Here is a 16,052-nt window from a genome sequence, read left to right on the forward strand (position 1 = left end):
TGGTCTCTGCAAGGCCACTGGATCTTGTTCCGTGGCCGTACCATCTCAGCTTTCTTTTCTTTCACCGTTGTGAGAAGGTCTTCATGGGGGCCAATGTGGTGCTGGATGGTCTTGCAGACCTGCTCGTTTGTGATGTGGTCCAAGTATGAGATGCCCGAGATGTTGCGATGGCATCTCATGTATCTTCCTCTGTAGCTCTGCTGTGAGGGTCCATGTCTCATGTGTGTACAGGAAGATGGAGAATACCAATGCACGCAGGAGTCTGATCTTGTACTTCATGGTGATGTTGCTGTGCCTCCATATTGTCTTGAGTTTGGATATTGAAAGGTCTTGATCCAAAACCTCAGAGACTGTCCATTCTCCTCCACAGTTGCTGCCTGACCTGCTGAGTTCCTCCAGGCATTTATGTATTTTTCTCCAGATTGCAGTATCTGCAGCCTCTCAGGCCCAGAGCCTCCAGCTGATTATGTTGCTATGGCAAGAGGCCCAACCCATAAGCCCTCCCACCCATTCGCTAGCCCCGCCTTTTTCATTGAGGTCCCGCCCCTTAGCTGTCCCATGATTGACTGCTCTAGCAGCACGTGTGCAGGCGGGCGCGATGACGTCAGGACGCGCTCCCTGACCGTCGCGAGCCGGTTTTGAAAGTAAGGACCGGGCGGGCAGCTGGACGGAGGGGGAGGGGCGGAGCGGACGGTTGCCGGGCGAAGGCGGGGCTATTTAAATACTGCGACGGCGCCATGTCTCAGAAGGACAGCGTGTGCTCGCGTTCGTACTTCGTGGTTGTCATGGTATTTGTGCACGTTTATATCCTCAATGTATTGGCCTTGCTGCTGTACGTGTACTACACCAGTGAGAACGCGCACTCGCCGGATAGCGGCGCGTCCACGACGCCCGGGCAGGACGTGAGCCCGCGGCAGGAGCTGTCGGAGCCGGAGCGCGCGTCCAACCTGCAGCAGGACGCGGGGTTCGGTCGCCTGCACCGCTTGGAAGGCATCAAGGTGAGGGGCGGAACCTGGTCAACCGCGAGCAAGGGGCGGGGCCTAGATCAGTGGGCGGAGTTAGAAGAGCCGGGCGCCAGAGGGGAGGTGGGTGGGCCCAATGTAGTGACGGACTCCAGGGGAGGAGCTACAATAAGTGGGCGCGGCCTCCTTTTGGGGGTGGGGCCAAGGCAGTGATTTAAACTAGGGAGGTATCATAACCAATGGGAGGCTCAGAGGTTGATGGGGTGGGGAAATATATTCGTGTATTGATGGAAGTCTTGGGTTAGCTCTGTGTGGGGTTGTGCCTCTGTAGTATTCTATGTGGATGGGGCAAGCTCTGTGTCAAAATGGGATAATTAGCCTGGGTGGATTATTGAGGGATGAAGATTGGGCTGGGGATATCAATGAAATGTGAGAGAGAAAAGTACTAGAATATTCCATCAGCCTGGGGCCTGACGGAATATACCCCAGGCAGCTCCACGAGGCGAGGGAAGAGATTTCTGAGCCTCTGGCTAGGATCTTTGTGTCCTCGTTGTCCACGGGAATGGTACTGGAGGATTGGAGGGAGGCGAATGTTGTCCCCTTGTTCAAAAAAGGTAGTAAGGATAGTCCGGGTAATTATAGACCAGTAAGCCTTACGTCTGTGGTGGGAAAGCTGTGGAAAACATTCTTAGAGATAGGATCTCTGGGCATTTGGAGAATCATTGTGTGGTTAGGGACAGTCATCATGGCTTTGTGAAGGGCAGATCATGTCTAACAAGCCTGATAAAATTTTTTGAGGAGGTGACCAGGCATATAGATGAGGGTAGTACGGTGGATGTGATCTACATGGATTTTAATAAGGCATTTGACAAGGTTCCACACGGTAGGCTTATTCAGAAAGTCAGAAGGCATGGGATCCAGGGAAGTTTGGCCAGGTGGATTCAGAATTGGCTTGCCTGCAGAAAGCAGAGGGTTGTGGTGGAGCGAGTACATTTGGATTGGAGGGTTGTGACTAGTGGTGTCCCACAAGGATCGGTTTTGGGACCTCTACTTTTCGTGATTTTTATTAATGACCTGGATGTTGGGGTAGAAGGGTGGGTGGGCAAGTTTGCAGATGACACAAAGGTTGGTGGCGTTGTAGATAGTGTAGAGGATTGTCAAAGATTACAGAGAGACAGTGATAGGATGCAGAAGTGGGCTGAGAAGTGGCAGATGAAGTTCAACCTGGAGAAGTGTGAGGTGGTACACTTTGGAAGGGAAAACTCCAAGGCAGAGTACAAGGTACGTTTGTAAATGGCAGGATACTTGGTAGTGTGGAGGAGCAGAGATACATGTCCACAGATCCCTGAAAGTTGCCTCACAGGTAGATAGAGTAGTTAAGAAAGCTTATGGGGTGTTAGCTTTCATAAGTCGAGGGATCGAGTTTAAGAGTCGTGAGGTAATGATGCAGCTCTATAAAACTCTGGTTAGGCCACACTTGGAGTACTGTGTCCTTTTCTGGTCGCCTCACTATAGGAAGGATGTGGAAGCATTGGAGAGGGTACCGAGGAGATTTACCAGAATGCTGCCTTGTTTAGAGAGTATGCATTATGATCAGAGATTAAAGGAGCTAGGGCTTTACTCTTTGGAGAGAAAGAGGATTAGAGGAGACATGATAGAGGTATGCAGGATATTAAGGGGAATAGATAGAGTGGACAGCCAGCGCCTCTTCCTCAGGGCACCACTGCTCAAAACAAGAGGACATGGCTTTAAGGTAAGGGGTGGGAAGTTCAAGGGGGATATTAGAGGAAGGTTTTTTACTCAGAGAGTGGTTGGTACGTGGAATGCACTGCCTGAGTCAGTGGTGGAGGCAGATACACTAGTGAAATTTAAGAGACTACTAGACAGGTCTATGGAGGAATTTAAAGTGGGGGCTTATATGGGAGGCAGGGTTTGAGGGTCGGCACAACATTGTGGGCCGAAGGCCCTGTACTGTGCTGTACTATTCTGTGTACTGAGGTCTGTGAGACAGACTGGTGAGAGGGGAGTGTAATCAATTGTAACATGATACCCCAAACAATAAAGATCAACAAGGTATATACCTTCTTCACCATTCTAAATGCTGGAGGAACTCAGCAGGCCAGGCTAGTAAAAGAGTACAGTCGATTTTTCGGGCTGAAACCCTTCTGCAGGATTGGAGAAGAAAGCTGAGCAGTCGATTTAAAACGAGGGAGGGGAGAGAGAAACACCAGGTGATGGGTGAAACCTCGAGTGGGAAGGATGAAGTGAAGAGCTGGGAAGTTGATTGGTGAAAGAGGCAGAGGGCCATGGAAGAAAGAAAAGGGAGGAGGAGCACCAGAGGGAGGCGATGGGTGGGCAAGGAGGTGAGGTGTGAAAGGGAAATGGTGAATGGAGGGGGCGGGTGTGGGGGAAATACCAGAAGTTTGAGAAATTGATGTTCATGCCATCAGGTTAGAGGCTACCCAAATGGAATACAAGGTGTTGTTCATCCAACCTAAGTGAGGCCTCATCATGACAGTGGAGGAGGCCACAGATGGACATATGGGAATGGGAAGTGGAATTAAAATGGATGGCCACTGGGAGATCCTGCTTTTTCTGGCGGACCGAGCATAGGTGCTCAGGAAAACTTCCACTTCCCATTCCCATTCCGATATGTCCATCCATGGCCTCCTCCATTGTCGTGATGAGGCCAAACTTAGGTTGGAGGAACACCACTTTATATTCTGTTTGGGTAGCCTCCAACGTGATGGCATGAACATCAATTTCTCAAACTTCCGGTAATGCCCCCTCCCCCTTCACCATTTCCCATCCCCTTTTCTGTCTCTCATGTCATCTCCTTGCCTGCCCATTCCATCCCTCTGGTGCTCGTCCTTCCTTTTATTTCTTCCATGGCCTCTGTATCTATTTCACCGATCAACTTTTCAACTCTTTACTTCATCCCTCCCCCTCCAGGTTTCACCCATCACCTGTGTTTCTCTCTCTCCTCTCCCCACCTTTTAAATCTACTCCTCGGCTTTTTTTCTCCAGTCCTGTCGAAGGGTCTTTGCCTGAAATGTCGACTGTACTCTTTTCCTAGATGCTGCCTGGCCTGCTGAGTTCCTCCAGTATTTTGTGTGTGTTGCTCGGATTTCCAGCATCTGCAGATTTTCTCTTGTTTCTTCACCATTCTCTCCACTTGTGTTTCTGCTTTCAGGAGTCACTGAATTATACAGCATGAAAATAGGTCCTTTGGCCCAATTTGTTCTTGCCCACCAAGTTACTTACCTGACCTAGTCCTATTTGCTTGTATTTGCCCTCTATATTCCTGTAAAGCAGGGGTTCCCAACCTTTTTGTATGCCATGGATCCCTACAATTAATCGAGGGGTCTGTGGACCTCAGTTTTGGAGTGCCTGTAAAAGCTTCCTACCCATGTATCTCAGAAGGCAAGTGTGCTTCACTATCCCACTTCCAGGGAACTATGTCTTTTAAACACTGTATCTGTATCCATCTCTACCACTTCCGCTGGTAGATCATTCCATATAGAGAATACCTTCTGTGTGGAAATGTTGGCCCCTCAGAATTTAAATCTTTCTCCTCTCACCTTAAATCTATGTCCTCTCATTTTAAACTCCTCTAGCCTGGGAAAAACAGTGTGACTGTATATGTTTTCTATGCCCCTTGTATTTTATAAACCCCTGTAAGGTTATCCCTCTGCCTCCTGTATTCCCCAGAGAAAATTATCCCAGCTTATTCAGCTCTCCTCATAACGTGACCTCTCCAGTCACTATAACATCCTTATGGTATTTTTTTCTGTACCTTTTCCATCTCTCCAATGATATCCTTTGGCTAAGCAACTAGAATTGCACACAGTAGCCCAAAGTGTAGTTTCATCAGTGATATATACGTATGTAACATGATGTCCCAATTCTTGTGCTGGTTGTTCTTACTAATGAAGGCAGGTGTGCCTCACCATGCTGTCTACCTGTGTTGCCATTTTCAGAGAAGTTCGTGTATCCCAAGGTCTTGCTATTTACTAACACTCTCTAGGGCCTTGCCATTCACTGCATATGCCCCCAGCATATTTTAATTTCCCAAAATGCAGCACTTTGGGCATATTCAAGTTAATGTCCAGCAGCTATTCACTTGTCTACTTTCCCAGTTGACCAAGGTCCTTAGACAACCTTCTTCACTGTCTACTATATCACTATCTTTGGTGTCATCTGCAGACTTATGAATTATGACACCTACATTTCCCTTCCAAATTAAGTCGTCACTAGAACCCTCTGCCTCTGATTATCTAGCCAGTTTACTAGAGACACTTGATCCTGTGTATTCTAACTTTTTGGATCAGCCTACCATGACGTAAGTCTTGATAAAGTCCATGTTTGCAACATCCACCACCCTACTCTCATCAGTCCTCTTGTTCGTCTCCTCAAAAAGATTAATCAAATTTGTCGGACAATCAAAGCCATCAAGAAAGAACAGCAAGCAGGAGTTTCAAGTAACTAAGCACTTGTAAATTATAAACAATGGTTAGGAGAGATTTTAAACATGAGAATGTCTGCAGATGTTGGAAATCCTGAAGAAGGGTCTTGGCCCAAAATGTCGATTGTTTACTCATTTCCATAGATGCTTGCTTGACTTGCTGAATTCCTCCAGTATTTTAAGTGTGTTGCTTAGGAAAGCTTTATTACTGACTGGGGGAATTCCAGTTTGTAAAATAAAAAAAAAACTGGAGAATGTGAAAGTGGTGGTCTTAGAGTTTCCTCAAGAGGTCTTCTCTCCAAAGTTTCCAACCTTGTATTTGGTTTTGAAAGGTCTTTGAACTGCAACTATACCTGCTTCTATTGTACCTGCATTTTTATTTTTATTTGGATTTCCAATGTCTTGTGTGTTTTTTTCATACACTTGATTGCAACTGTCTCCTCAGTTCTGGCCAGTTAAGAATGTGAGGGAAGTTCAGGAAGGATTTGATTTGCTTTTTCACATGTACATTGAAACATGTGACATTGAGTGAAATGTGTTGCTTGCGTCGGGGATGTGCGGGGGGGCTCCCTGCAATTGTCGCCACGCTTCCAGTGCCAACACAGCATGTTCACAACTTACTAACGCTAACTGTATGCCTTTGGAATATGGGAGGAAACGGGCGGTGGGAGGAAACCCACATGGGGAGAACATGCAAACTCCTTACAGGCAGAGGCGGGAATTGAACCCTACAGCCGGCATTGTAAAGTTTTACACTAACTGTTACGCTACCATGCCAGACACTATGTAAGCAGAAGGGATTAGTTTAGTTAAGAGTTCAATGAGTTCGGCACAACATAATAGCCTAAAGCGCCCTTTTCTCTATGTTTTAAATCACAGTGAAGACACTTCTCTGAGAACAAATATTCTTAGAAGAAGAACTTTATGCAACAATTTTTTTAACAGTTGTGCTCTGAAAGCATTGTCTAAAAGATTGATGAAGGATCACTCAGTGGTAAATCGAAAGGGAAATAGTGCATGGCTCTGAGGAAAGATGGAGGGTAGCACTAATTAGAGAGTTCTTTCAAAGATTCGAATTGGATATGATTGGCAGAATGACCTCCTAGGCTATGTGATTCAATGATAAACTATGGAACCAAAAGGTTAATGATAGCTTGCTTACTTGTGAGGCAATCTGCATTGTATAAATTTGGTGAAAGCTTTGCAGCAGTTATTGTTGCTGGGTCACAGCTCTTGGGACCTGGGTTCCATCCTGTTCTTGGGTGCAGGCTGCACATTCTTTCCAGATAATCCAACAGACAGAAGACCTAGGAGATGGATCTTGGATTCAGGAGAAGACTGAAAGTGCAAAGTTTAGGAAATGCGAAGAGCTAAAATGAACTGTGATGGTAATCTTAAATTTGGATTTAAAATCTTGTGGCTTGTAAGAGGGCTTAAAAAGTCTTGGAGCTTGGCTGGGGGAGAGGGGTGGAGATGCATCTCTACCAATGGAGGTGTAAGCACTCCTTCTGTCTGCAAACATGCAGGTCACCCTTGGGCAAGATGTAGCACCTGCTTAGCTCCCTGATCGGGATCACGTGAATTCATGAGAGCAGGTGGTGGATTGTCATATGAGCATCTGGTACATATGGCAAGTTCTGGTTATGTGGCTAGTGATGCAGGCAGACAATCTCTGAAAAGTATTGTTAATGGTTCACTGCCGAGAAGAAGGCAACGGCAAACCACTTCTGTAAAACTTAAATAACATTTTTGAAAATTGCCAAGAGATGGTCATAGATCATGTTTGCCTACATCACAAGACACAACATATAATGATGATAAGCTTGTCATAGTCGTAGTCATACTTTATTGATCCCGGGGGAAATTGGTTTTCGTTACAGTTGCACCGTCAATAATAAATAGTAATAGAACCATAAATAGTTAAATAGTAAACAACAGGAATTTTGCAGATGCTGGAAATTCAAGCAACACACATAAAAGTTGCTGGTGAATGCAGCAGGCCAGGCAGCATCTCTAGGAAGAGGTGCAGTCGACGTTTCAGGCCGAGACCCTTCGTCAGGACTAACTGAAGGAAGAGTGAGTAAGGGATTTGAAAGTTGGAGGGGGAGGGGGAGATCCAAAATGATAGGAGAAGACAGGAGGGGGAGGGATGGAGCCAAGAGCTGGACAGGTGATAGGCAAAAGGGATAAGAGAGGATCATGGGACAGGAGGTCCGGGAAGAAAGATAAGGGGGGGGGGTGACCCAGAGGATGGGCAAGAGGTATATTCAGAGGGACAGAGGGAGAAAAAGGAGAGTGAGAGAAAGAATCTGTGTATAAAAATAAGTAACAGATGGGGTACGAGGGGGAGGTGGGGCATTAGCAGAAGTTAGAGGTCGATGTTCATGCCATCAGGTTGGAGGCTACCCAGACGGAATATAAGGTGTTGTTCCTCCAACCTGAGTGTCGCTTCATCTTTACAGTAGAGGAGGCCATGGATAGACATGTCAGAATGGGAATGGGATGTGGAATTAAAACGTGTGGCCACTGGGAGATCCTGCTTTCTCTGGCAGACAGAGCGTAGATGTTCAGCAAAGCGGTCTCCCAGTCTGCGTCGGGTCTCGCCAATATATAAAAGGCCACATCGGGAGCACCGGACGCAGTATATCACCCCAGCCGACTCACAGGTGAAGTGTTGCCTCACCTGGAAGGACTGTTTGGGGCCCTGAATGGTGGTAAGGGAGGAAGTGTAAGGGCATGTGTAGCACTTGTTGCGCTTACACGGGTAAGTGCCAGGAGGGAGATCAGTGGGGAGGGATGGGGGGGACGAATGGACAAGGGAGTTGCGTAGGGAGCGATCCCTGCTGAATGCAGGGGGGGGGAGGGAAAGATGTGCTTAGTGGTGGGATCCCGTTGGCGCTGCTTCCTGCATGCATGCAGAGCTCATTGACTTTATTAACTTTGCCTCCAACTTTCACCCTGCCCTCAAGTTTACCTGGTCCATTTCCGACACCTCCCTCTCCTTTCTAGATCTTTCTGTCTCTGTCTCTGGAGACAGCTTATCCACTGATGTCTACTATAAGCCTACTGTCTGTCACAGCTATCTGGACTATTCCTCTTCTCACCCTGTCTCTTGCAAAAACGCCATCCCCTTCTCGCAATTCCTCCGTCTCCGCCGCATCTGCTCTTAGGATGAGGCCTTTCATTCTAGGACGAGGGAGATGTCTTCCTTTTTTAAAGAAAGGGGCTTCCCTTCCTCCACTATCAACTCTGCTCTTAAACGCATCTCCCCCATTTCACGTACATCTGCTCTCACTCCATCCTGCCGTCACCCCACTAGGAATAGGGTTCCCCTGGTTCTCACCTACCACCCCACCAGCCTCCGGGTCCAACATATTATTCTCCGTAACTTCCACCATCTCCAACGGGATCCCACCACTAAGCACATCTTTCCCTCCCCACCTCTCTCTGCATTCCGCAGGTATCGCTCCCTACGCAACTCCCTTGTCCATTCGTCCCCCCATCCCTCCCCACTGATCTCCCTCCTGGCACTTATCCATGTAAGCGGAACAAGTGCTACACATGCCCTTACACTTCCTCCCTTACCACCATTCAGGGCCCCAAACAGTCCTTCCAGGTGAGGCAACACTTCACCTGTGAGTCGGCTGGGGTGATATACTGCGTCTGGTGCTCCCGATGTGGCCTTTTATATATTGGCGAGACCCGACGCAGACTGGGAGACCGCTTTGCTGAACATCTACACTCTGTCTGCCAGAGAAAGCAGGATCTCCCAGTGGCCACACATTTTAATTCCACATCCCATTCCCATTCTGACATGTTTATCCATGGCCTCCTCTACTGTGAAGATGAAGCCACACTCAGGTTGGAGGAACAACACCTTATATTCCGTCTGGGTAGCCTGCAACCTGATGGCATGAACATCGACTTCTCTAACTTCCGCTAATGCCCCACCTCCCCCTTGTACCCCATCTGTTACTTATTTTTATACACACATTCTTTCTCTCACTCTCCTTTTTCTCCCTCTGTCCCTCTGAATATGCCCCTTGCCCATCCTCTGGGTCCCCCCCCCCTTGTCTTTCTTCCTGGACCTCCTGTCCCATGATCCTCTCGTATCCCCTTTTGCCTATCACCTGTCCAGCTCTTGGCTCCATCCCTCCCCCTCCTGTCTTCTCCTATCATTTTGGATCTCCCCCTCCCCCTCCAACTTTCAAATCCCTTACTCACTGTTCCTTCAGTTAGTCCTGACGAAGGGTCTCGGCCTGAAACATCGACTGCACCTCTTCCTAGAGATGCTGCCTGGCCTGCTGCGTTCACCAGCAACTTTTATAATAGTTAAATAGTAATATGTAAATTATGCCAGTAAATTATGAAGTAAGTCCAGGACCAGCCTATTGGCTCAGGGTGTCTGACCCTCCAAGGGAGGAGTTGTAAAGTTTGATGGCCACAGGCAGGAATGACTTCCTATGATTGTCTGTGTTGCATCTCGATGGAATGAGTCTCTGGCTGAATGTACTCCTGTGCCCACCCAGTACATTATGTAGTGGATGGGAGACATTGACCAAGATGGCATGCAACTTGGACAGCATCCTCTTTACAGACACCACCGTGAGGGAGTCCAGTTCCATCCCCACAACATCACTGGCCTTCCGAATGAGTTTGTTGATTCTGTTGGTGTCTGCTACCCTCAGCCTGCTGCCCCAGCACACGACAGTAAACATGATAGCACTGGCCACCACATCAAGAGGAAAGAAAGACTGAGATGGTCCATATTTGAGACATTTCAAAGATCGGACTACAATCTGAGGAGGATGAGTTGGTAGCAATGAGAAGGAGGTGCAGAAGAGTGATTAATTGTGTGATTATGTAGACCCAAAAAATTTACAATGAAAAATTTGAAATGAGCGAAGGTTAAATGCTGTGAGACTGCAAAAGGATTTGTGTTCATAATTCACCACGAGTTAGTGTACAGGTAAAACTGTTAATTAGGAACACTAACAGAATGTTATAATTTGTTGCAATGGGAATTGAATGTAAAAGTGCGTCAATTTTGCTATATAGGGTATAAATCTACAATAATCTACAAGTATTGCTCTCCGTATTAAAGAAACAACATTATTTGAATGGAAGAGTTCAGAGAAGATTTGCTTGATTCATGCGTGGAATATGCAGGATGAATTATAAGGATGAGTTGGACAGGCTATGCTTGTATCCACTGGAGTTTAAACAAGAGTGGCAATTTGACTTGAAGCATAGAGGACTTTTAGAGATGTTTTTTCTGTGGGATAACCTAGTTTTTTTTTGAAAAAAAGAGACCACCCTTCAAAGAACAGTGGGAAAAAAAGTTCTTAAATATTTTTAAGGCAGTCAAGTTGTTTCTTGATAAGTGAGGGAATGAAAGATTACTGGGGGTAAGTAGAAGCTGCGTGTCCTATTACTGCTTCAAATTTGTATATTCGTTAGCTAATGTTTAAATTTAAATATTCATGGTATTACAACAAAAACCAAAAGCTTCTTGTGCATCTGTTCATACTACAGATGTTACTATTTTCTCCTTTATTCAATTCAGCAACTGTATGTCTCCTCCTAAATTTACATATTTTTGTCGTGTTGTCTCATTATTTCCTTTGTTTTTTGTTCTTTCAGGTTGGGCATATGCAAAAAGTGGATCTTGTTCCTAACAAAGTACACTACTTGAAAACGCTGAGCTTAAAGCCACTTCTGTTTGGTAAGGATTTGCAGAATGCTCTCATTTATTTCAGATAATTCGAATTTGAATCCTCATTGCATCGCATTCTAAAGCTTCAAAGAAGTGTCAAGAATTTTAGCACAGGGCTAATGTAGAGTAGAGCCTCAAACCCAGCATTTCAATGTCCACTTGTGCAAACTCAAAAGTAGTAAAGTCCTGATATCACCAACAAGTGCCTTTTCTATGTTCTAGTACATATTCTCTGCCCTTGTATTGGTTTTAGCTTATAAGTTAAATATGGGGGAAACAGATATGCAGTGCAATGACTCGGGAAGTCGGGAAATATATATTGACTTTAAAAAGCTGAAACTTAAAGCAGTTATCACTAACAAATGTAGATATTTTACAAAGAAAATTAACAAGGATGTTGCTGGGTCTGGAGGACCTGTGTTATAAGGAAAGATTGAATAGGTTAGGACTTTATTCCTTGGAACATAGAAAAATGAGAGGAGATTTGATAGAGGTATACAAAGTGTGATTCAGCAACTGTATGTCCCCTCCTAAATTTCCATATTTTTGTTACGTTATCTCATAATTTTCCCAGCTATGGATATATAGCCCCACTGCCTTGTGGACAGCCTCGAGAGATGCGAAGGTTACAGGAGTAAATTTAGACAGCAAATCTGGAGTGGAGTTCCCAAGGTGGCTGGATTTCACTGACCATGCTTCCGGCAGCTCCTGCAGCCAAGCTGGTGCCAAACATATTGCTTCATAAGCTTTCCTTTGGTCTACACTGGTGAGACTGAGAGGGGGATCTTGATGACTGGGCATCTCAGGATCTCCATACCTTTCACCCAGGCTTGTGATGATGATCATCACCCATTGTCCTTTGAAACAAATGGATGCCAACCTCCACAAAATTGTGAGGGGTATAGATAGGGTAAATGCAAACAGGCTTTTTCCAGTGAGGTTGGGTGGGACTGTAACCAAAGGTCATGGATTAAGGGTGAAAGGTGAAAAGGTACTTGAGGGGAAACTTCTTCGGTCAAATGGTCATGAGAATGTGGGATGAGCTGCTAGCACAAGTGGAGCTTGCAAGCTTGATTTCAACATTTAGGAGAAGTTTTGATAGGGAACGACCCACCCAGCCAACAGACTTTTCGTCCCTCTTCCCTCCGGGAGAAGGTTCAGGAGCGTGAAGACTTGTACGGCCAGATTTTGGGAACAGCTTCTTTCCAACTGTGATAAGACTGCTGAACGGATCCTGACCCGGATCTGGGCCGTTCCCTCTAAATATCCGGACCTGCCTCTCGGTTTTTTTGCACTACCTTACTTCCCATTTTTCTATTTTCTATTTATGATTTATTTAAATTTTTAATATTTACTAATTTTAACTATTTTTAATATTTTTAATATTTAATATTTGTAATCCAGGGAGTGTGAAGCGCAGAATCAAATATCGCTGTGATGATTGTACGTTCTAGTACCAATTGTTTGGTGACAATAAAGTATAAGGTATAAAGTATAATGGATGGTAGGGGTTTGAAGGGTTATGGTACCAGTGCAGGGCAATGGGAGTAGGCAGTTTAAATGGTTCAGCACTGACTAGATGGGCCAAAGGGCCTGTTTCTGTGCTGTACTTTTCTATGATTTTATTGCACTGTGCTTTTACTTTTAGATCTTACTTCACTTTCTCTCCTGTGGTAAAAACCAAAAGAGGTACTAAATTTCCAAGAGTCAGCACAATCCAGAAATTAACCCATTTACAGTACTGTGCAAAAGTCTTAGATGCCCTAGCTATTTAGATATGCCTAAGACTTTTGCACAGTACTGTATGTATGTATCAAACATGAAAGTAGTATCACTGTCAGTGCAATTGTATTTTTTATTCCAATATCCAGTCCTGTCAGAAGGAAACACAGCTGTTTCTATGTAGTATATTTTATTTCTTTTATCACAAGCACTAAGTTTGTTGTGGAATAATCAAATTTCCTTTGCAAACCTCTTCCTGAAATTGCTGCAATAGTGAGAACATGATGTAGTCTGTACTAATACCAGGAAGCTCAACCGTATTTGCCAGTTTTGGCCGTCTTGCTGGTGGCGCCAAGGTAAGGGTAGAGTGTAGATTCTTTAGAATAGGGGTCTAGAGCACGGACCCCTTGCTTAACGGTATTGGTCCATGACATGAAGGTTGGGACTCCCTGCTGTAGAGTAAAAAAAGTAGGCTGGCATGTTAACAAAGTAGTTCGTGTAACCATGTGTGGTAATGGGGACAAGCTCCCGCTACCTATAAATACTTCTGATGGCATGCATTTCAAATAGCCTCTGACAACCAAGTCCAGCTCCTGGCCTTCACATGTGGCTTAGCTACTACTATTTCTACTGACAGGAGAAGGGGCAAAGAGGCAGGGGGGTTACTGATGCTTTAAAATCAGATGGGCTTCATCAGCTGTGGTTGGCAACTCTGATATCAAATCTCTACTATCTTGTGGCTATACCCACTCATGGGGAAAATCCGGAGATCCCTAAGGCAGTCCTATGTTGAGTTCAATGCTGACTGGCAATTCCCTCTACTGGATGCCTCTGGTGTATTGGTCTCTGCCATTCCTCTGGATTCATCAGCTGCATGGAGAGTAGGAGCCTGCTGCATGGCACCAGCTTGCTCTCCATGTTGTGCTGACTTGCCTTACATTTGGTGTAGTGCTTTACAGAGCCAACAATCACCAATCAGGATTTGGTTCCCGCCATTGTCAGTAAGGTGTTGTACATTCTATATAGGTTTCCTCTGGGTCTCCAGTTCCTCCCACATTACGAAGACCTATGGGTTAAGGTTAGTGAGGTATGGGCATGCTATGTTGGTACTGGAAGCACGACAACATTTATAGGCTGCCCCCCAGCACATTCCTGCCCCCAGTACTGTTGAAACAAAACAATGCATTTCACTGTATGTTTTCAAGTGCATGTAACAAAGAAAATTAATCTTTTTTTTCTTTTAATCAGGGCTTAGGGTTATAGAGGATGGTTTGAAATATTAGAGGGTACAGTTTTAAGGTGCTTGGAAGCAGGTACAGAGGAGGTGTCAGGGGTAAGTTTTTTACGCAGAGAGTGGTGAAGTGTGTGGAATGGGCTGCCAGTGACGGTGGTGGAAGTGGATACAATAGAGTCTTTTAAGAGAATCCTGGACAGGTATATGGAGTTCAGAAAAATAGAGGGCTATGGGTAACCCTAGGTAATTTCTCAGGTAAGGTTTTCTATGTTTCTATGAAAATGTCAGAAGAAATATGACAGGCATTTTTAAATTTTTCAGAGGTTTAAAGAAGCAGTCAAAGAACAAAAGGTGGGCTGTCATTGGAGAGGGTCCAGAGGAGGTTCATGAGAATGATCCCAAGAATGAAAGAATTAACATATGAGGATCATTTGATGGCTCTAGTCCTGTACTCACTAGAGTTTAGAAGAATGAGGGATTTCATTGAAATCTATTGAATATTGAAAGGCTTAGATAGCGTGAACGTGAAAAGGATGTTTTCTGTAGTGGAGGAGTCTAGGACCAGAGGGCACAGCCTCAGAATAGAGGAATATGCATTAGAACAGAAATGAGGAGAAATTTCTTGAGCCAGAGGATGGTGAATCTGTGGAATTCATTGCCACAGACAGTTGTAGAGGCCACGTCATTGAGTATTTTTAAAACGGAAGTTGATAGGAAAATGGGGTTGAGAGGGATAATATATCAGTCATGATGCAATGGCAGAGCAGACTCGATGGGCCAAATGGCCTAATTGTGCTCCTTCGCTTATAGCCTTATGAAAGTAATTGGGGAATCTGTATGAGGTGTGGAAGTTCTGTATTAGAATTGGGCATTCCGGGGAAAAAACAGTTCAGACAACTGTGCATTGAAAGACATTACAATAACATAATAAACTGTAGGATTATTTGAATAGCATCAATGTATTTGCATAATATTTATTAAGACAAAATTATAACTAATTTAACATAAATAATTCAGTAAAATATTTTCTTAGCTTATCTCTTTTTGACCTATGGTTTCCTTAATCTCATTACTGCAAAAATGCAAGTTTTCAATAGGGATTGTATAGTAGAGGAAGTACTATATTTGGGTTGACTTTGTGACACCTGTGTAAAAAAATTTGCCATTGTTCATGGGGATCAAAGTTTGATTCACTTAGTAATATCTGACTCCTGATTTGAGTTCTCTATAAAGAGTAGACATTGGCACAAAAAAATAGATAAAGTATTTTATTTTATAAGATCTTTACATTCATCTAAAAATAAAAATATTTACAAATATATAACTCAATTTTAATATTGTGAACGGCATCTGTAATGCTTCCATTTTCTGACAGCAAGCATGAGATTTCTGTCACGCTTTTGCCATAAGTAAACTTTGTTCACTACAATTTTTCCGTTCTGGATTCTGCCCACAATCATAAAGGTCCCTGCATGCCTGCCTTGTGTCATGTTCTGGACACAAGTGGCATCCAAGTCAAGCCAGTGCTGAATCTTGGGGTGAATCTCCGTCTTGAGGAGGGGCCCATGCTTGAGAACCTCAAATCTGCTGTCCAGCTCAAAATTTGAGATCCGGGCGAAACTTGTGTTTCTGTTTGAGATTCTGATTTTCACAGCTGTGGGGGGAAAAATACTTTGAATAACTTTCCTGTGTGATCAGTCACAAACAAAATCCAACCCCAAGTTAAAAAGCTTCTACAATATAGAGAGCACAATTGCTGTGTAATGTACTGTATACTCAGTGGCTATTTAGATAGATAGATATACTTTATTGATCCCGAGGGAAATTGGGTTTCGTTACAGCCGCACCAGCGAAGAATAGAGCATAAATATAGGTATACTTGCTCGCTAATGCGAATATCTAATCAGCCAATCATAAAAACAACTCAATGTATAAAAGTATACAGACATGGTC

At 44.6% G+C, this 16,052-nt stretch overlaps 1 protein-coding gene across 2 annotated transcripts in view; it reads left to right on the forward strand.

Annotated features, from left to right (window-relative positions):
- Positions 1-494: 494 nt before the first annotated feature.
- LOC134356948 (transmembrane prolyl 4-hydroxylase-like) overlaps positions 495-16,052 on the forward strand; it is a 91,240-nt gene continuing 75,682 nt past the window's right edge. For both annotated transcript variants that reach the window (XM_063068224.1, XM_063068225.1), the window contains exons 1-2: positions 495-998; positions 11,071-11,152. In XM_063068224.1, coding sequence (XP_062924294.1) covers positions 738-998; positions 11,071-11,152 — 343 coding nt within the window. In that variant the 5' untranslated portion in view covers positions 495-737. The remainder of the gene's footprint in view (positions 999-11,070; positions 11,153-16,052) is intronic.

Source organism: Mobula hypostoma, chromosome 15, assembly GCF_963921235.1.
Source record: "Mobula hypostoma chromosome 15, sMobHyp1.1, whole genome shotgun sequence".
In the NCBI taxonomy this organism is placed as follows: domain Eukaryota; kingdom Metazoa; phylum Chordata; class Chondrichthyes; order Myliobatiformes; family Myliobatidae; genus Mobula; species Mobula hypostoma.